General features: G+C 44.1%; 1 protein-coding gene across 20 annotated transcripts in view; it reads left to right on the forward strand.

Annotated features, from left to right (window-relative positions):
• LOC128887465 (MAP7 domain-containing protein 1) overlaps window positions 1–15,324 on the forward strand; it is a 322,710-nt gene that overhangs the window by 187,386 nt on the left and 120,000 nt on the right. For 3 of the 20 annotated variants that reach the window (XM_054143370.1, XM_054143375.1, XM_054143384.1), the window contains exon 2: window positions 9,181–9,288. The exons of the other annotated variants lie outside the window; for them this stretch is intronic. In XM_054143370.1, the coding sequence (XP_053999345.1) occupies window positions 9,181–9,288 (108 nt within the window). The remainder of the gene's footprint in view (window positions 1–9,180; window positions 9,289–15,324) is intronic. 20 annotated transcript variants of the gene reach the window in all.

Below are 15,324 nucleotides of genomic sequence, written 5' to 3' on the forward strand. Positions count from 1 at the left end.
AATGAGGCTTACGATTGTTCGAGTAGAGTTTCTAAATATATAGCCATCCTCGGTTTGTATTTGATATATTAGTCTGACGTCTTCCTAGAAGGAGCTACTTTAAGGATTCTGTGGAGGCTGGTAAAATATTTGGTAAAAATATTCTGGTTCGCGGTTGATAAAAAAATAGTCTCTGCCCAACTCTGTTTCCAAGGGGTTCGTCGTGCTTCGGCTGTCACGCTGGTACACTTGTCGCAACTGTTCCTCTATTTAGTCAAAGTCGCGAACGTAGGATAAGATCGATGACTGTACAGTCTCGCCGACCAGCTGCTCCAGGAGCTTAGATACAGTCGATAAGACCATAAGTCGATGGAACTTTGAAAACGTTGTCCCGTTAGAGCACACCAAGTCGGAATTAGCGGCGTTCTATCGATCGGCTGTAGAGGAACATGCCCCGACGAGGGAGACGTTCGGATGAACAGATTGTTTGTGAGCTAAAAACTTAATGCGACTTGATTCGATCTTGCGGCGGACGAAGCCCCACACGCTACGCCAGAAAACGTTTAGTTAATCGCATCGCTCGTCCTAATTGCTTATTCGATTTAATTCCACTTGTGACGCAACGGGACGAAGTGTCATCGGAGGTTTCCTTTTCTTTTTCGTGTCGTCGACGAACTTTGCTCTTCTCGTTAATGTTGCTTCGTGTCAACTCACATGGACACCCGCGACACCAAAATAGTTCGCCACTGCACAAATGATAATCGTCGCTGTTTGTCATTCATGGATTCGCCTGGTACAACAGTCGCTTTGAGGCCGCTCTGAAGGCGCAACGGGATTATTCGGAATTCTGAATTTTCTTTCATTCCATTCGGTAAATCTATAGAAATGCAAATTTCCCGGAATATTTTCAACGTTTTACCGGGACAATTGTCCTTTTTTATGCAAAGTTTGTCATCCAGAAGGGAATCGCTGTCTTTTCGATTCCAAAATTATTGTTATTCTTTATCTTGCAAATGTCAATTGGCCATTCTTCACCTGGTTTTATAAAACTCCAATTCTATTCGATGGAAGCATCGAGACCAAAGAATTTCATTCTGCTCCAAAATTGTATCCACCTTGAAGCTCTAAGCTCACCTCCGTCGAGTGCGTTAGGATGAAATCGTCTGTGCACCGGACGTCGTAAAGCATGGGTCCCGTTTTAAGTCCGCGAAACATCTGGGGCACTTTCGGTGGCTCTGTCTGGGGGATCGAAAAGAATAACAACTGTCATACATGCATCGAACCGGGAATGCCTGCACTCTGGTGCACAGTCACTCTCTGAGTCAGCGTTCGATGACTGACGCAGGAACAGTCGAGCATTGTTGCCCAGCGCCTTCTCGATCGTAAATCGTCGACTATGATCTTCATGAGTATTCGTCGACGTGACACGTTTCTCCTCGACAATTCATCGAGAACTAACCAGACAAAGTGTATCGATCAATTTGTCACCCGATGATTCTCGCCAGCCGTCAACGATGACTGGCGACCAAATGCGAAAGGAACGCCAGGACGTTCACAACAATGTGACGCGTGTCATCGAGACGTTTAATTGACATACTTCTTTCTGGGTATCCTCCCGTGGTCAATTACATCGGACGTGGCCGGTTGCATCAGGCGTAATTGGATGAAGACGTACCTTGGAGTCGACGAGCCTCGAGACGTTCGAATGCATACTCGAGTTTGCGGTTTCGATGACTCGTGTTCCTGAAAATGTATTTCTGCTACCTTGCAGCAACGCGACTTAATTATCACCTGCGAGATGACGATGAAACCGACACTAGAAATTTTCAGGAATAGACGAAATTTGATTCATTGCTAGATAACGAATAAAATTAAACATGTTCGCTCATGATATTCGTTCCATTGTCGAGTAGAACTTGGTTCATCTCTGAACTTTCTGCACTGCGCCCACCCGAGCGCAGTTCTCGGGCGTCTTCTCCGCGACTCTTTGTTCCAATTTTAATCACGTACATTCCGCAAAAAACAATACATCTAGGAACGACTACACAGGTCGATAAACGAGACTGTTCTCGAAGGCACGTGAAGGAACGCGACTCATTGATTCGCGCTGGTGTCCTCGTGGTAACGTCGTCGTGCCAGTGTGAATCCTCGCGAGTGAGGTCCGCGCGGCGGAAAAAACGCGCGGTAAAAATAACGACTTCCGTTACTGAGCCGACGCAAGTATTTGGCACGGGAGTGACGTCACGTCCGTCGTCTGAAGACGCCTTTCTTCACGGTAGCCGCGGTCCTCGGTTATTTTTAACCCTTTCATGATCACTGGTACTGTTTTCGATACGTTCCGATATCGAACAGTTTTTATTGTTAACGACAGTGCTTTCCTTCTATGGGTTACGAAAGTCGATACACTAACTGCAACCAAGACTTATTGCCGTTTTAAAAACGGAGTAAATTCTGTGACAAATTTTGAATACTGACAAATTGTAATCGTGGCTCTTTTATGCCTCCATTTTACTTACTCATTAATAAGATGCATCGTTACATTTTATTGAATCGGAAAACAATAGTCATTTAAGGAACATGAGAGGGGAAAGTTTGAATATACATGTCCGAAAGTTCGAATGTCATAGCGAGTACAACTCACTTGATCAATGCGTTTCATTCTTGTCATCTTCAAAGGAAACATAAAAGTTTACGTTTAGAAAGGACATCATCTACCCAAAGCAGTCGTTTTCCATTTACGCGAGCGGGTGTATTAGCTGTTGCCCCCCTGTGCCCAACAGTCTTATGGTTTCCCGGTTTTACTAGACCTTTAACAGACTTTCCACACAATTCACTCAATCACTAATTCACAAGCAGACCTTTTTTCGGAGGTGTGTCGACCGAGCGAGTTGCTCTTTACCATAATAAACCAGAAGTTTATAAAGCACAAGTGCGACCTTTTGCGAATGCGTTTCTCGTCTGGCAAACGCGTAGTCTGAATTTTGTCACCGTGTTGTCATGATTATTTTAGGCGTTCCAAGTCGTGATGCATTCGCTGACTACGCGAAAGTATTCGTACGAGTTTTCGGGGATCTTGGAATCGTTTAACATCGAAGTCAAATTTATATTAGAACCTCGTGGTTCGTAAACGTCGATTTCCATATCCCAACGATCTGCTCGCTCGACTGGAATGAGCCCTGGTCTGCTCAGAAAAAGAGTTCCTCGAGGATTTCATTCACGAATCGTGACTCGCCGCGGCTACCGTTCCCCGTCGCGCCTGCCGCGATCTATGGTGAAATCTTTATCACGTAGCAGATATCCAGTTGCCCACGTGTCCCGGCCACGGCTCTTTGAGAACAGACTTTACAAGGTTTTCATGCAGATATCCCCGCGTGTCCGCCCACAATGCACTGTTTCATTGTACGCGTGGCGTTGCGTATCCAATAGATTTCTACATTCATACGATTCCACGCTTCAATAGGGTCACTATTGGATAAGTTTAGCGTGTTTCAGCCTATTCTGGGATTAAGCTGCTTACATTACTTCTTCGAGGATCGCGTCGCCGTCGACGCATGCACGTCGAGCCAGTTCTGCCCAGAGACAGACAAAATTCTGTTCGAGTAACAGACGACAAATATAATCGAATTTGTCGCGCGTTATCCAAGATTGAACGTGCATCATTGAACAGCTAACTAGACTACTACCCCTACTTCTTTTTATTCCTATTGTATTTATATATCCTTTGGCTTTGGTTTTTACGTTGGTACTCGTACAAAACGTAATAAATTGAAAATAGAATGTTCCAAGTAGGTAGAAGATTATACGCTCGATTGGTTTTAGCGTTTAACAAGATAGGCAATCTTTCAAAAACTGCGACACGCTATGCGAGCTCTGCTGTTTATAAAACCGACTTTAATACCAACCGTACAGTTCGTGTAATGGTTTCATTTTTTTTTCTCTGAAAGTTTGCAGAAACATTGTGCAGAGTTTGTACTTTGAATACACGTTTGAAATATTTATATTAGATATCCCTTGTCGTTGAAAAAAATTCCTAAACACCGGCATTCTTTTCCAGCCCTGAAGGCGGCGTTCCCCTAAGCCCTCCCCCGAGTGTTTGTAGAAAGTCTCGTTCTAATCTCGCTCCTGGGTGTGTTTGCACGATTCTGTTGACTGAAAACAGCACGGAAAACGTGGTTATTTGTGTGTCAAACGTAAGTGTACCCGGTATCCCGGATCTCCATTGGTTTTTCTTTCTCACGAGCTGTTATTTTTGTCGTTTGTAAGAACTGGTTACTGGCTCTGTTTCCTTCCACAATGAACATTAATCTAAAACGAGGTTTCGTATACTTCTCCGTTCCTCAAGTTCACAGTCTCTCGCTGTGAGTGGTCAAGCGACGATATGCAGTAAGCTTCATAAAGGTATTTTCTGCGGGGACCCTCGATTCGACACGTTACTCCCGTGAAAAAGGATCGTTTCGAAGTGACTCGTTGAAAATGGAGCATGCCGCACTGCATAAGTTCACGAGACGTTATCTAGCACGAAGCAATGCCTGGTAAATCGATCGGGCGTGTTCACGAGCGCCTCGGTGTCGGCCGCGATGCCTCGTGCTCGTTCATGGACACGTAATAACAATTGCATAGCCATAACGTAGGAAAGATCGAGGTCGTCGGTAGGCTGACCCCTCGCAGGGCCCTTGTTCTCCAGGAAAGTCCTCGATATGTCTTTTACCGGGGTCGCCATTGATTGTAAATTTATTCTTATAGTCGGGCCACTTAAACGCGCAGGATATCGATTGTTCACCTGTGTTTCGAACTACTTTCAATCAAGGTTACAGGCGCCTATCTCGTATAAACATTGAATTCGTCTTCGATTCATCTGTGAAACAAAAGTGTTTCACCGTGAAACCAAGTTCCACGCGTTCTTACAACCTGTGCGAATGGATGGAATGGAAACCTCCCGTTAGAACATTTCCTGTCACTGATACGATACATGGAACCAAGCTGAGTAATATCAAACTGGATACGTGAACTTGAAATGACCAGTCAATGCACGTACGTGTAGCCTCCCGTATTCGAAACTGGACGTAGCCTTTAGATCGCTGTCACGATTTCGCGAAGCGTGGAAACGAGATCGAAGACTCACGCATCCAGTTTCGCGTGTTCCCATGATAAATCTTTGAGACAGCGTTACTCAGGCAGATGAAAGGTCCTATCGTACGCGTAATTGCTCGGTTAACGGAGAAGTCACGACCGGTTTGTAATTAGAAAGCTAACGAGTAAGGTTGCCACCCTAGCTTTTTGATCGCTTCCTTCCTCTCGCGCAATCTGTCGTAATCTGTCCCTCGAGCCAGCTCCGTATGACGCAACATTTGACCGTCCCGCTCGCCGCGTTTCTTTTACCCCATTGTTTTCGCGATTAAGAAGCAATCTCTTGTAAATCATCGATTGATGCAATCAAAATCCAACGAAACTTGAGGTAGGAAGCAGCCCTGAACGACCCAAGGACCGAAATTCTGCAAAAGTCAGCCAAGACCTCGAACTTTCCAACCCTTTTGCTTTCGTTTCGTAACAAGTCTTCCAACGAACGGTACACTACCGAGGGAAAGTTGGAAAATTTCCCAAGAAAAGTTACGTTTCGACGTTGCTCGTAGACGACGGACGCCCGGGAGGCGAGTTCCGTAATTAAACTATGCAAATGGAGGAATCGGGAAACAACCGAGCGTTTCTCTCAGCGTGCTGTCCGGCCTGCATAATCCGCGGCACAAACTCGCGACGAGATTATGGTTAATTAGCTAACCCCAGGAACGAGAGGGTTATTACCGTGCAGTCACGTTTCTGGAAATAATCTTGGGGGAAAGGAACTGTTAGCTGGATAATCAGAACGAACGACCTGGTTGAACTTTGCATCTTCTCGCTCAATGTCGTTGCAATTTTTACCTTGATTGTGAAGCTGACGCTGTCGTTGCACGTGTGATAAAATTCAATATTAATCTATGCCTACCTTTTCTGTTGATTTGTATAATTCATTATCTTGTACCTAATTAATGGAGCGATTGCATTCGATTTTCGCGTATCGATGCCGAGGAGAAATATTCCATGACTACTAGATTCCCAGGATCGTATTTTATTCGCGAGTGATCATAGGAGGTGAAAACCTGGAAATATGTTGGCTCGCGTAATCAAATAAATCTTCACCAGACAAGAATCGGGACGCAGGCAGCGTGACAATGCGCCACGACTGTCCTCGTCTCGGTTAATATTTTCGAAAGTGAAGCAAGAAAAAGGTCAGTTCGTGCCTAGCCGAGATCGTGTCGTTGGTCGCTGACTCGTGCCTGTTTATTGAGAGCCGGCCTTTATAACCGTTAATTACCGCGGTTGCACTCGTATTTCGTTCCCTTTCTCCGTTCGCCGCTGCCTTTTTCTCGCCCGTGGCGCGCATTTGCATCCATTGTGCGTCCGTCGTCGGGACGTTGCTAATTGGCTCCCTAAATCGCGGAGACATTAGGATTCGTTCTATTAACGCGGGTCAACGATGTCGTCGGTTGGGTAACAAGCCTCGAGCAGTTGTCGGTTAGGCTCGTTACGAGGCTGTCGGATCAGAAAGGTTTCTCAAACGTCTTTGAGCGACGAGCTGCACGCTCCATCGACAGTGGAAACGTAATTCCTTTTTTTCGGTAAGCGGTAAGTTAAATTTAGATGCAAATATTGTAGTAATTTTACGAATATAATATGTTACACTATCGTTTTATACGTTCCAATAAACACGAGCCAGATAGTTGGATGGATACCAGTGTACCGCAGTTTCAAAAGACTATGCCTATCGTTGTACTAATATTTAGTTGATCCTCCCTTGTAAACATACGCGATGGGCGCCATAGGTGCCTTGTTTGCTTTGGTGTGTCGTATCGTATCGGACGATTGCACGCAGGCTCTTGGCGCCAAGCAGTGCACGATTCATTGTACACATTTATCTAGGTACGCGATTATATTTGGCAGGTTCAAATAGCGTTATACATCACACGTGTTCGTATATCGCTACCGAATTATGTTAGCGCCACGAGTCGAACGCCTTTCGTTCGTTTGCCTCCGTTGGCTTGCTAGATGGACGTCGTCTACTAAATCTACAATCGGGTCACTTCGCGGGCGTAATACCACAGTTAACACAGACTTAATCATAGAACGGTAAATGGAGCGTCGCGCTGTGTTAGGAATTCCATTCTCTCTTCATTCTCTCTCCCTAGCTTCGTTCAAAATTCAAGGTATCCTCAGATATTGACGTTTCCACGAATGCATTTTTAAATTTCTCTGCGACTCGAAATTTTGAGCAGTCTTCTAAGATTCGCTTGTTCATTATATCAAATTCAAATCATTGATTTCACTTTGGAGTCAAAATAGTGTTTTGCAAGTCCTAATGATCCCACCAGTGGCGGTTCGGGTTCAGGAATGATCTCCACGTTGGAAGACACAAATGCCTCTGTTGGTTGTTGAGAGGTAAACAAAACCACGTCGAGTAGTGGCTCCTCCGGATCAGAGACCGGCAGAAATAGGATAAACGAGGGGAACGCAAATCTCGCGGGGCATGTGGGGGTTCTAATTTTATCCACGGGTAAATCGACTCTCTCGATAATCCCCCCCCCCCCCCCTCAAACAACACGGCCACGTCTAAAACTGTCTTTCGTAGAGAGGCGTGACTGCGCGCCACGGTGTTCAAATGCGTCTGAAAGTTCGCGTTCTTACCGCTGGATATCCGTAGCGCTTTCGTCGAATCGATTGTGGAGGATCGTCGCTGAACGCTGAACTAGCGACTCCAGAACCTCGCGAGGAAACTTTTCTCGACTGCCGGTACACCAGAAACCCTGCCGTATCGACTATCGCTCCAATCGCAGGCAGCGGCGTCGGGAAATCTGCGATAGCGGCGCCGTTCCTTATCGGATGTGTTATCATCTCGGTTCGGAACCTTTGATCTAGTTCCAGGAAAGAGATAGCCTCCATCAGGCGCTCGTTTAAAGGATCCTGAAAATTCATTTATTTTGAATTTTAAAATAAAAATCAGTATGATAAATAGAGGGAAAGACTTCGTAGGATCTAGTATGCACTTTGAGGCAATAAATTAATTTTAACCGAGAGTCACTTCTCGAGGGCAAAGGGTTAAGTGACATGAGCGCAATTAAAGTGTACATTAACGTAAATATAAAGGGCTCATTAGCCAACCGTGATGTATTCCCTGGAGGAAGGGTAAAACATAGAGAAGGGACACGTAATGATTTGATACGCCTTCCCCGTCACGACGAGGCTAATTGCAGGGAACGTTGGGGCGGCTCCGACATTTTAAACGTAGCGGTTTTTCCAACCAGTTTGCGATTGACACGCGTCCACGAACGATTCAATTAAATTTCCCCGTGGGAGGATGCAGTCGGTCGATTTGCCACCGTATTATCAACAAACACAGAATCCGATGTGCACCTCCTCTCGCGTCACGACTCGCTGCCTCCGTTATGATTCGCAAACTCCGAAATGAAACGGGGCGTACGACTGTTGTTTGTTCGACGCAAATCTTGCTCGCGATCTTAGGACAACATCTGCCGAGTTAAACTCTCTGCAGCCCGTTCGTGACAGGCGAGCTTAGATTCGATCTAACTTCGCTTGAGTAAATTCTAGACGTCGTAGATCCGAGGGAAAGTTCTGGTTAATCGGTATCAAAAAATGGATCTGGTCAAGATTTTGTTTAATAAATAAATAGAACGAATAGAAGATTGTAACGTAGACGATGCTTATTAGTAATAAGTTATTTGCTAAATGTGTTCATTGAGTGGGCTGATAGACCTCGTTTCTTTTTTGTCCGTCTACTTGCACAGATGGTTCATTAGTAATTGAGTCCTCATTACGTGACTCCGCAATTGTTTCATTGAACGCGCCATGAAAGTAGTCGGTTGCTTCATCCAATCAATCCGGTATAAAGAAGGCTCAGAGTTTTTTTTCTGTCTCTCCAAATGTGATAAAGGAAACCTTCATTCCAAAAAAAAGATAATCAAATAAAATACCACAGCACAGTTTCGCTTATATTTTATACATTCAGAGGCGGAATGAAAACATATTATAAACTTTAGAAAGTAACAGTTTACGAGCTCATAAGGAAGTTCATAAACATCGTAGATTCTCTAAGTTTTAGCACACGAACTCATCCAACGTGTAAACTAAATCATTTTTTTTCCCTTGTTACAGGTGAGTCACGATTTAGCGAAACTTCGACATCTTTATGTGGCACGGTCGAAGGTTTAATAGTCGATCGCGCATTCGACCGAACGCGGAAAATGTTGGTCCAAAAATCAGGTAATCGAGCCATAATTTCTAGTTGCACGCTCCTGCTTGTCTCTAAACGGACAACTTCATCCAAGGATGAAGTCATCCCGTCGAGATATTATTGCCGCGTGGAAAAAGTAAAAGGGATTGGCATTTACGATCACGCTTTCACCAGGATTCTGGTATTTAGAAACATCGACGTATATACGAACGGTGAAAATAGCAGCCGCGGCGTCTGACATTTATGCGTTTCGTCCTAATAAGCGTAACGCAATAAATATTCGCCGCAACGAAACCCCGCCGATGGATGTAAATTGCAAAACGCTCCTCGACCAGCCTCGGGTGCATCCCGCGCGCGAAAGTCATTACGAAATCATTCGTAACCGTGAAATAATTATCCCTTGCACGCGAACTCGCGCTTACAACTTTTATTTCGCATACGTCTCGGAAAATTCCACGTTTTGGCAGCGATCGTCGCGAACACTAGCCGCGATTAGCAAGCAGAAATAGATTTGGCTTTGAACCATCTCAAGGAACACTTGTTAGGCCGGTCACGTTCTTCCTATTCCGTCAGCGTTCAAAAATATATGGAAATTGGTGTACACACCATTTTCCTCGGTTGGTTTAACGTTGTACACGTTTTCTAGTTGATAAAATTCTATGGAGATTTCCCGCAGCGTTGACTTTTGCGAATTCTTCTCTTGGGATGTAATATGTTGCAGAGGAATTCGAAAAATTCAAGTGTAAGAATTAGTATGGCTGTCGATGGCCAAGGGTGTCTCCAAGGATGGCCAAGGGAATTGGGGAGTTGAATCGAGGCTTGAAACGCTCGATTGACAAGAATGGGGGCAGACACGTTAATTATCGCCCTCGTGCGAAGTAATTAAGGCCTACGTATCACTCGAGTGGTAACGTTCCCAGGTTTATCCCTCTCAAAGTACACCCAGCGTTGCTTTCTTCCGACTCCTTCGCGCGGCGCATGACAGCCATCTTTAGAAAACGTGAAACATATTTCGTACGTTGCATGAATTTCATGCGTGCTGGAAAAACCGACTTTCTCTCGGCGTAGCACGATCGTTAAGAATAAATATACGATTCTATATATTTTTTATAAAGCTCGTGTCATTAATAACGAACCCAATGGTTTTCACATTCAACAGAACTAGACGCTAGCTCGGCCTCGATTAATTATCACTTGTATGCAGAAACGGTTAATACGATTGGAAGTGGTCAATTAACCTTAATTATCTCCTTTAATTACTCTGTTTCTCGACGCAGCTCGATTACGTTGGGGCATGCTGTAAAATGGATTATCGGGCGAGCGCCATCACGATTGTACTCCAATCGTAGCTAAATATTGAATTTATGTCGTTCTTTGTCTTTGCTTTCCTCGATTTTCCATGCGTTTTATGATTTTCAATTAATTTTCAAACAATATATTTTTCATAAAATCTTACCATGTGGGATCGTGTAATATTCCAACTATTTAATTGGCTTTGAATACGTTCATCTGCGCGACTCGCGATTTCGTTATATTAATTTATTTTTAGGTAAAACATTTTTTTGAATAAAGTAATTCAATTGAAGGGTGAAACGAACACGAGTCCTATGCTGCTCGAGCGCTCGTTGAAACGGACCTTATTTCCTTTCAGCCAAGTCCCGTATTTCGCCGCCATTAATTCTGCTGAAACGTTTTGTGCTCGTTAAAAAAGATCCGGCCGAGTTTACATCAAAGAAATCGCGGGCACTTCGAGCTACCATGGTGTTCCAGAAAATACTCAGCATTTCACAACTTTAATTTATGAAGTCGTAACTACAACAAAGAGGAATCCCAAGTACGATGATGTATGGTCTTCCACCATCGCTATGAAAGCAACTGTATTCCTCTGCGATACAAGCAGCAATCGCGAAGCAATCGCGTACGATGATTTCTTTGAGGGCAAATGTAACGGCCTCGCTGGTTGAGCTATTTTTTGAAAGATAGATACCATTATTTTATTTTGAATAAGGATTCGCAAGGATCCTTCCAGTTATTGTTTACTCGGGGCCAGGGGGCAGCTATCCATCGTTTGAAAGTTTCGCAATAAATTTCGTTCAGAGTTCTGCATCTTCCGCGATAAGTGTGACAAAAGTTGGAGCTGTCCGACGCTCACGCGGAGTTTCTCTTCACGGGGTTGCACGCCTCGCGGACTCAAGCCGGTAAATCACGCTAGAGATTCTAATCGATCGATGGCGGGAGGCTTTAGATGGAACAAATTGACCCACTTAACGATCGCCCCGTTTCAACGATACGGATCGCGGGGAAATCGAGGGTTCCACGGCGTACAGCAAGGGGGCAGTCTGTTCTATTGAGACATCGTTCATTTCTGGTGCACTTGTTTCCTCGAGATGCAGTCATCTCGGAGGATGGAGCGGTGTCAGTGAAAACGGGGCTTCCTTTCAAGCAAGAAGGAGTAGCAGTTTATTATAATTTCTGCCCTGCGGCTGCAGAGTAAGCTTGACACGTGTGCATAACTTATTCTATATTTATGTCTCAGCTCTCATATACAATTCTGATGTCTCCTCATCCTACCTTACCGCGTAATAACTTATTCTACCTTTTACCAAACGTCTATCTTTGATTTAATCGATCCGTCGTTTGTCTAACGAGCACATTTACGCTAATATTTGTCGATAGAACCCTCGGAGCCCTTCTCGTTAGCATGTCTTTTAGACTCCCTTGTGTATTTTACGCAAAATAAAACCTCGCGGTCGTCTAGGGCGAAAAATTCTGGAAGGTTGTTATCTCTCAACTTTTCTCATCGTTATACACGGTCTTCCCCGTTGAAATTCGACCCTTGTCGCGAGTTCGTCGACGACGTTCTCTTTTCTGTTCCGGTCAGTAATTTGGACGACACGTTTGACGGGTCGCGTTCTCATCGACCCGAAATGAGAGTAATAACGACGGTCCCTAAGTGAACCGTCGCAACGAATTCTCCAGTGCCATGCGTGACGAGTGTCACAACGAGGAATTGGGGTCAGTCTTTCGAAGAATCGACGCGGACGATGCAACAGCAACGACACTATTCTTTTTAAAAAATTGTCGTGATGTCAGTTAAGAATCGTGTTCGTGTAGACGGATTATGAGTTAAGAATTTCTCGTTTAAATTCCTTATTAGGAATTCCTCGATGAGACTTTGGCATCAGATTCGCGCTACCAACGCAATTGGATCTATTAAAAGACGCGAGGAATTTTAAGCAACGAGCGCAATCGATTACGCGCGGTATTCTTACGCGTCCTCGTGTTCAGTTCTGCTAATTGCACATGCGCCGCCGAAAGCCCTTCGAGATAGGTCACGGTTCCCATACGTGCCTTGCAATTGTACGGTTCTCCTCTAGGCGCTACAAAATGAGCGACTAAATCACGACCAGTTCCATTTAGAGACCGCCTACACGATACGCCTAACACACAAATTCCGTAACAGAAACTTCGAACTTCATCGTTACGCAAGTGACTTCCATGTTAACCACGTCGGAAAGTTTGTTATCGTGTCGCTGGGGGGGGCATGTAAGACGTCATTCAACACGCGATAATTGATCCATTCAAATTGCCCAGGGGAGAAATTTATTCTATTCTTAAATGTTTGGAAACTCTACTTTTCCAAACAACTACCGAAGTTACTTCGATCCTTTTCTCTGAACTAATATTTCGTTCGTCACGATGAGAAAATTGGAGCGATACGTTGAAGAAGGATCAAGGATTTACGACCGTTGGAAACAAGGTTATTCGTTATCCCCGGTTGCAGAGCAATGCAATTTGTCTAAAGTGAGCGTGAAAAAAAGATGCGACCGAATTGAATTGAAAGAAACCGAGAAACCACATCGCGTTAGGATAATTTGATCGTTCGCCAAGTAAAGTGCAATCCTCGCGCAACGCTCCAGGAAGCCTCCTATAAGGACGAAAAGTAAACATATTTTAATTTAGGCAGGAAGTCGGAAACGCGAAGAAATTTTCTATCGAGTATCAAATATGCTTTACATCCAAATTCAAGTAACTCGGTAACACTAGATTAAATGATTCGCAATCTTGTCCGCGATTCGTTAACATACTTATCGAATCGACTGTACGTTTCACGGTTCGTTCCGTGTACTCTCCTCTCGTTATTTAACGGACGAACAAAGATACCCAATAAGTGTTCGTATCTCGGTTTCCTCGGCCCGATAAAACATTGTTGCATTGCGGCAACTTTCGAAAGCGCCTAATTAGTTACACTTTCAGCGAGCACTGTAACTAGGGCGGTGCAGCATGGGCAACTGCACAGGGCACGGACCATCCAAGGGGGTTGCTCGCTTGGCACGTGCGGAAATCAGAATTTTATCCCGCTTCGATTCGATTGCATCTCACGTATAAAAACAGTGCGATGGCTTTATCGTATATGGAACGATTGTAGAAACTGGGACGGGCTACGTTTGTAGCGTGGATAGAGAAAACTGATAGAGAAGGAAGTTGGACGAGTTAACGCGTTTCTTGGCGACTTCCTGTAGGCTGCTTTCTGGACCCGTGTTTATGAAACGATTCTGATCACTCTTAATACTTGCATGTACAAAGTGTTGATGAAAAATAACAAAGTTCGAGGGCTTTCTATTTTTTGTCCTACACGGAAGTTGCGTAATCGACAAACATTTAAAGAAGGACAGGTTTTATAAGTACCTGGTCCGAGAACGTTTATTTTCATTCCCGTCTGTGATCCGTAAATTACGTTGAATAATACCCTTTATTCGATGCGTCAATAGAGTTACGCAATCTATTTGTATCGATGTTAATTGAATCAATGCCTCGACTGCAATCAAGCCTTTGAATGACTCATTCCATATAGGCATGATTCAGGAAGATCGGAAATTGAACTAACAACGTCACAGTGGGATGCTGTCTGTATCATCCGAGCATCTCCTCCCGGCCTGTTCCAGCTCATACACGGACACGTACACAACTGGGAAAAATTAATAAAATTTTACCATTGTTTCTAAGAAGTTACTTTTTCTAAGATCTTTCTTATATACTTGTAACGTAACATTTATTTTTATATCTAAAGATCTTGTTACTATTTCGCTGGGTATCGCTGTACGCTCCGTTTTATCTGTCCTTAAATCCGGGACTCTTTTCTTTTTCCAGTTTTCTTGTTCCACTTCGTAGAAACGGTCCATGGAGAAAGTCTCGCTCGTTTGTTCCATCTATATTAATAATTAAACCGAGTGGAGGACGTTCAGGTTTTATATGGTAATCGAGGCCAACTCGGTACCTTCCAAAAGTATCTGAACAGCTTTTAACAGAGTAATTATTTACTCTTTTTTTCCTTTAACGCTAGGAGTATGGTTTCAGCCAACGTAAATTCAATTTAACGTGCAAATTGTTCTTTCCCGCGTATATTTATTCATACAACGTCTCGATACACACGAAATCCGCTTGAGGAATAATTAGACAGCCGAGTTGTATTTATTCTCATTAGTATGAAGGCGTAGAACGTTGTTGCATTTACATCCGAGTAGAAAGGATATCGAAGAAATAAATATTACATTCAGAGGCGGAAAATTAGCATACTAAATTGAATTTTCTCTCGGTACGAGAAAAAGAGAACATCGTACAATGAAAGAAGTTTCTGTTTAGCAAACGTCTTCTGCAACCGCACGTGCAACTTAGCTGCCTCTTTGCACGCGTATGCATGTTAGAATGAGTAATTTTTTTTTCATTTCACGGACAATAGAGTTCGCGTAGAAACCGTCGTATTGTAAATACAATGGGAGACGCGCACCGAGCGAACTCGAGAGATAGAGATCGACGTTGTCAATAAAGTTGGATAGATTATCTTTATGGTTCCCCGTAGTCGTAACAATACCTCTGGTTCGCGTTGTTAGGCATATTTCGCGGGTTACTGGGACGTACTGCGGCTCGTAAAACCGGTCGTGATCGCGACTTCCGCCGCGATTAGCTGGATTTTGCCTTCAATTGTAAAAATTACTCGCTTCGCGGCTCGTTTGCGAAACAAATTCGTTTCACCGGAGGTGCAGCGGTCTGTGTTCCACCGAATG

The sequence above is a fragment of the Hylaeus anthracinus genome, unplaced genomic scaffold (genome assembly GCF_026225885.1).
Source record: "Hylaeus anthracinus isolate JK02 unplaced genomic scaffold, UHH_iyHylAnth1.0_haploid 11989, whole genome shotgun sequence".
Taxonomy (NCBI): Eukaryota; Metazoa; Arthropoda; class Insecta; order Hymenoptera; family Colletidae; genus Hylaeus; species Hylaeus anthracinus.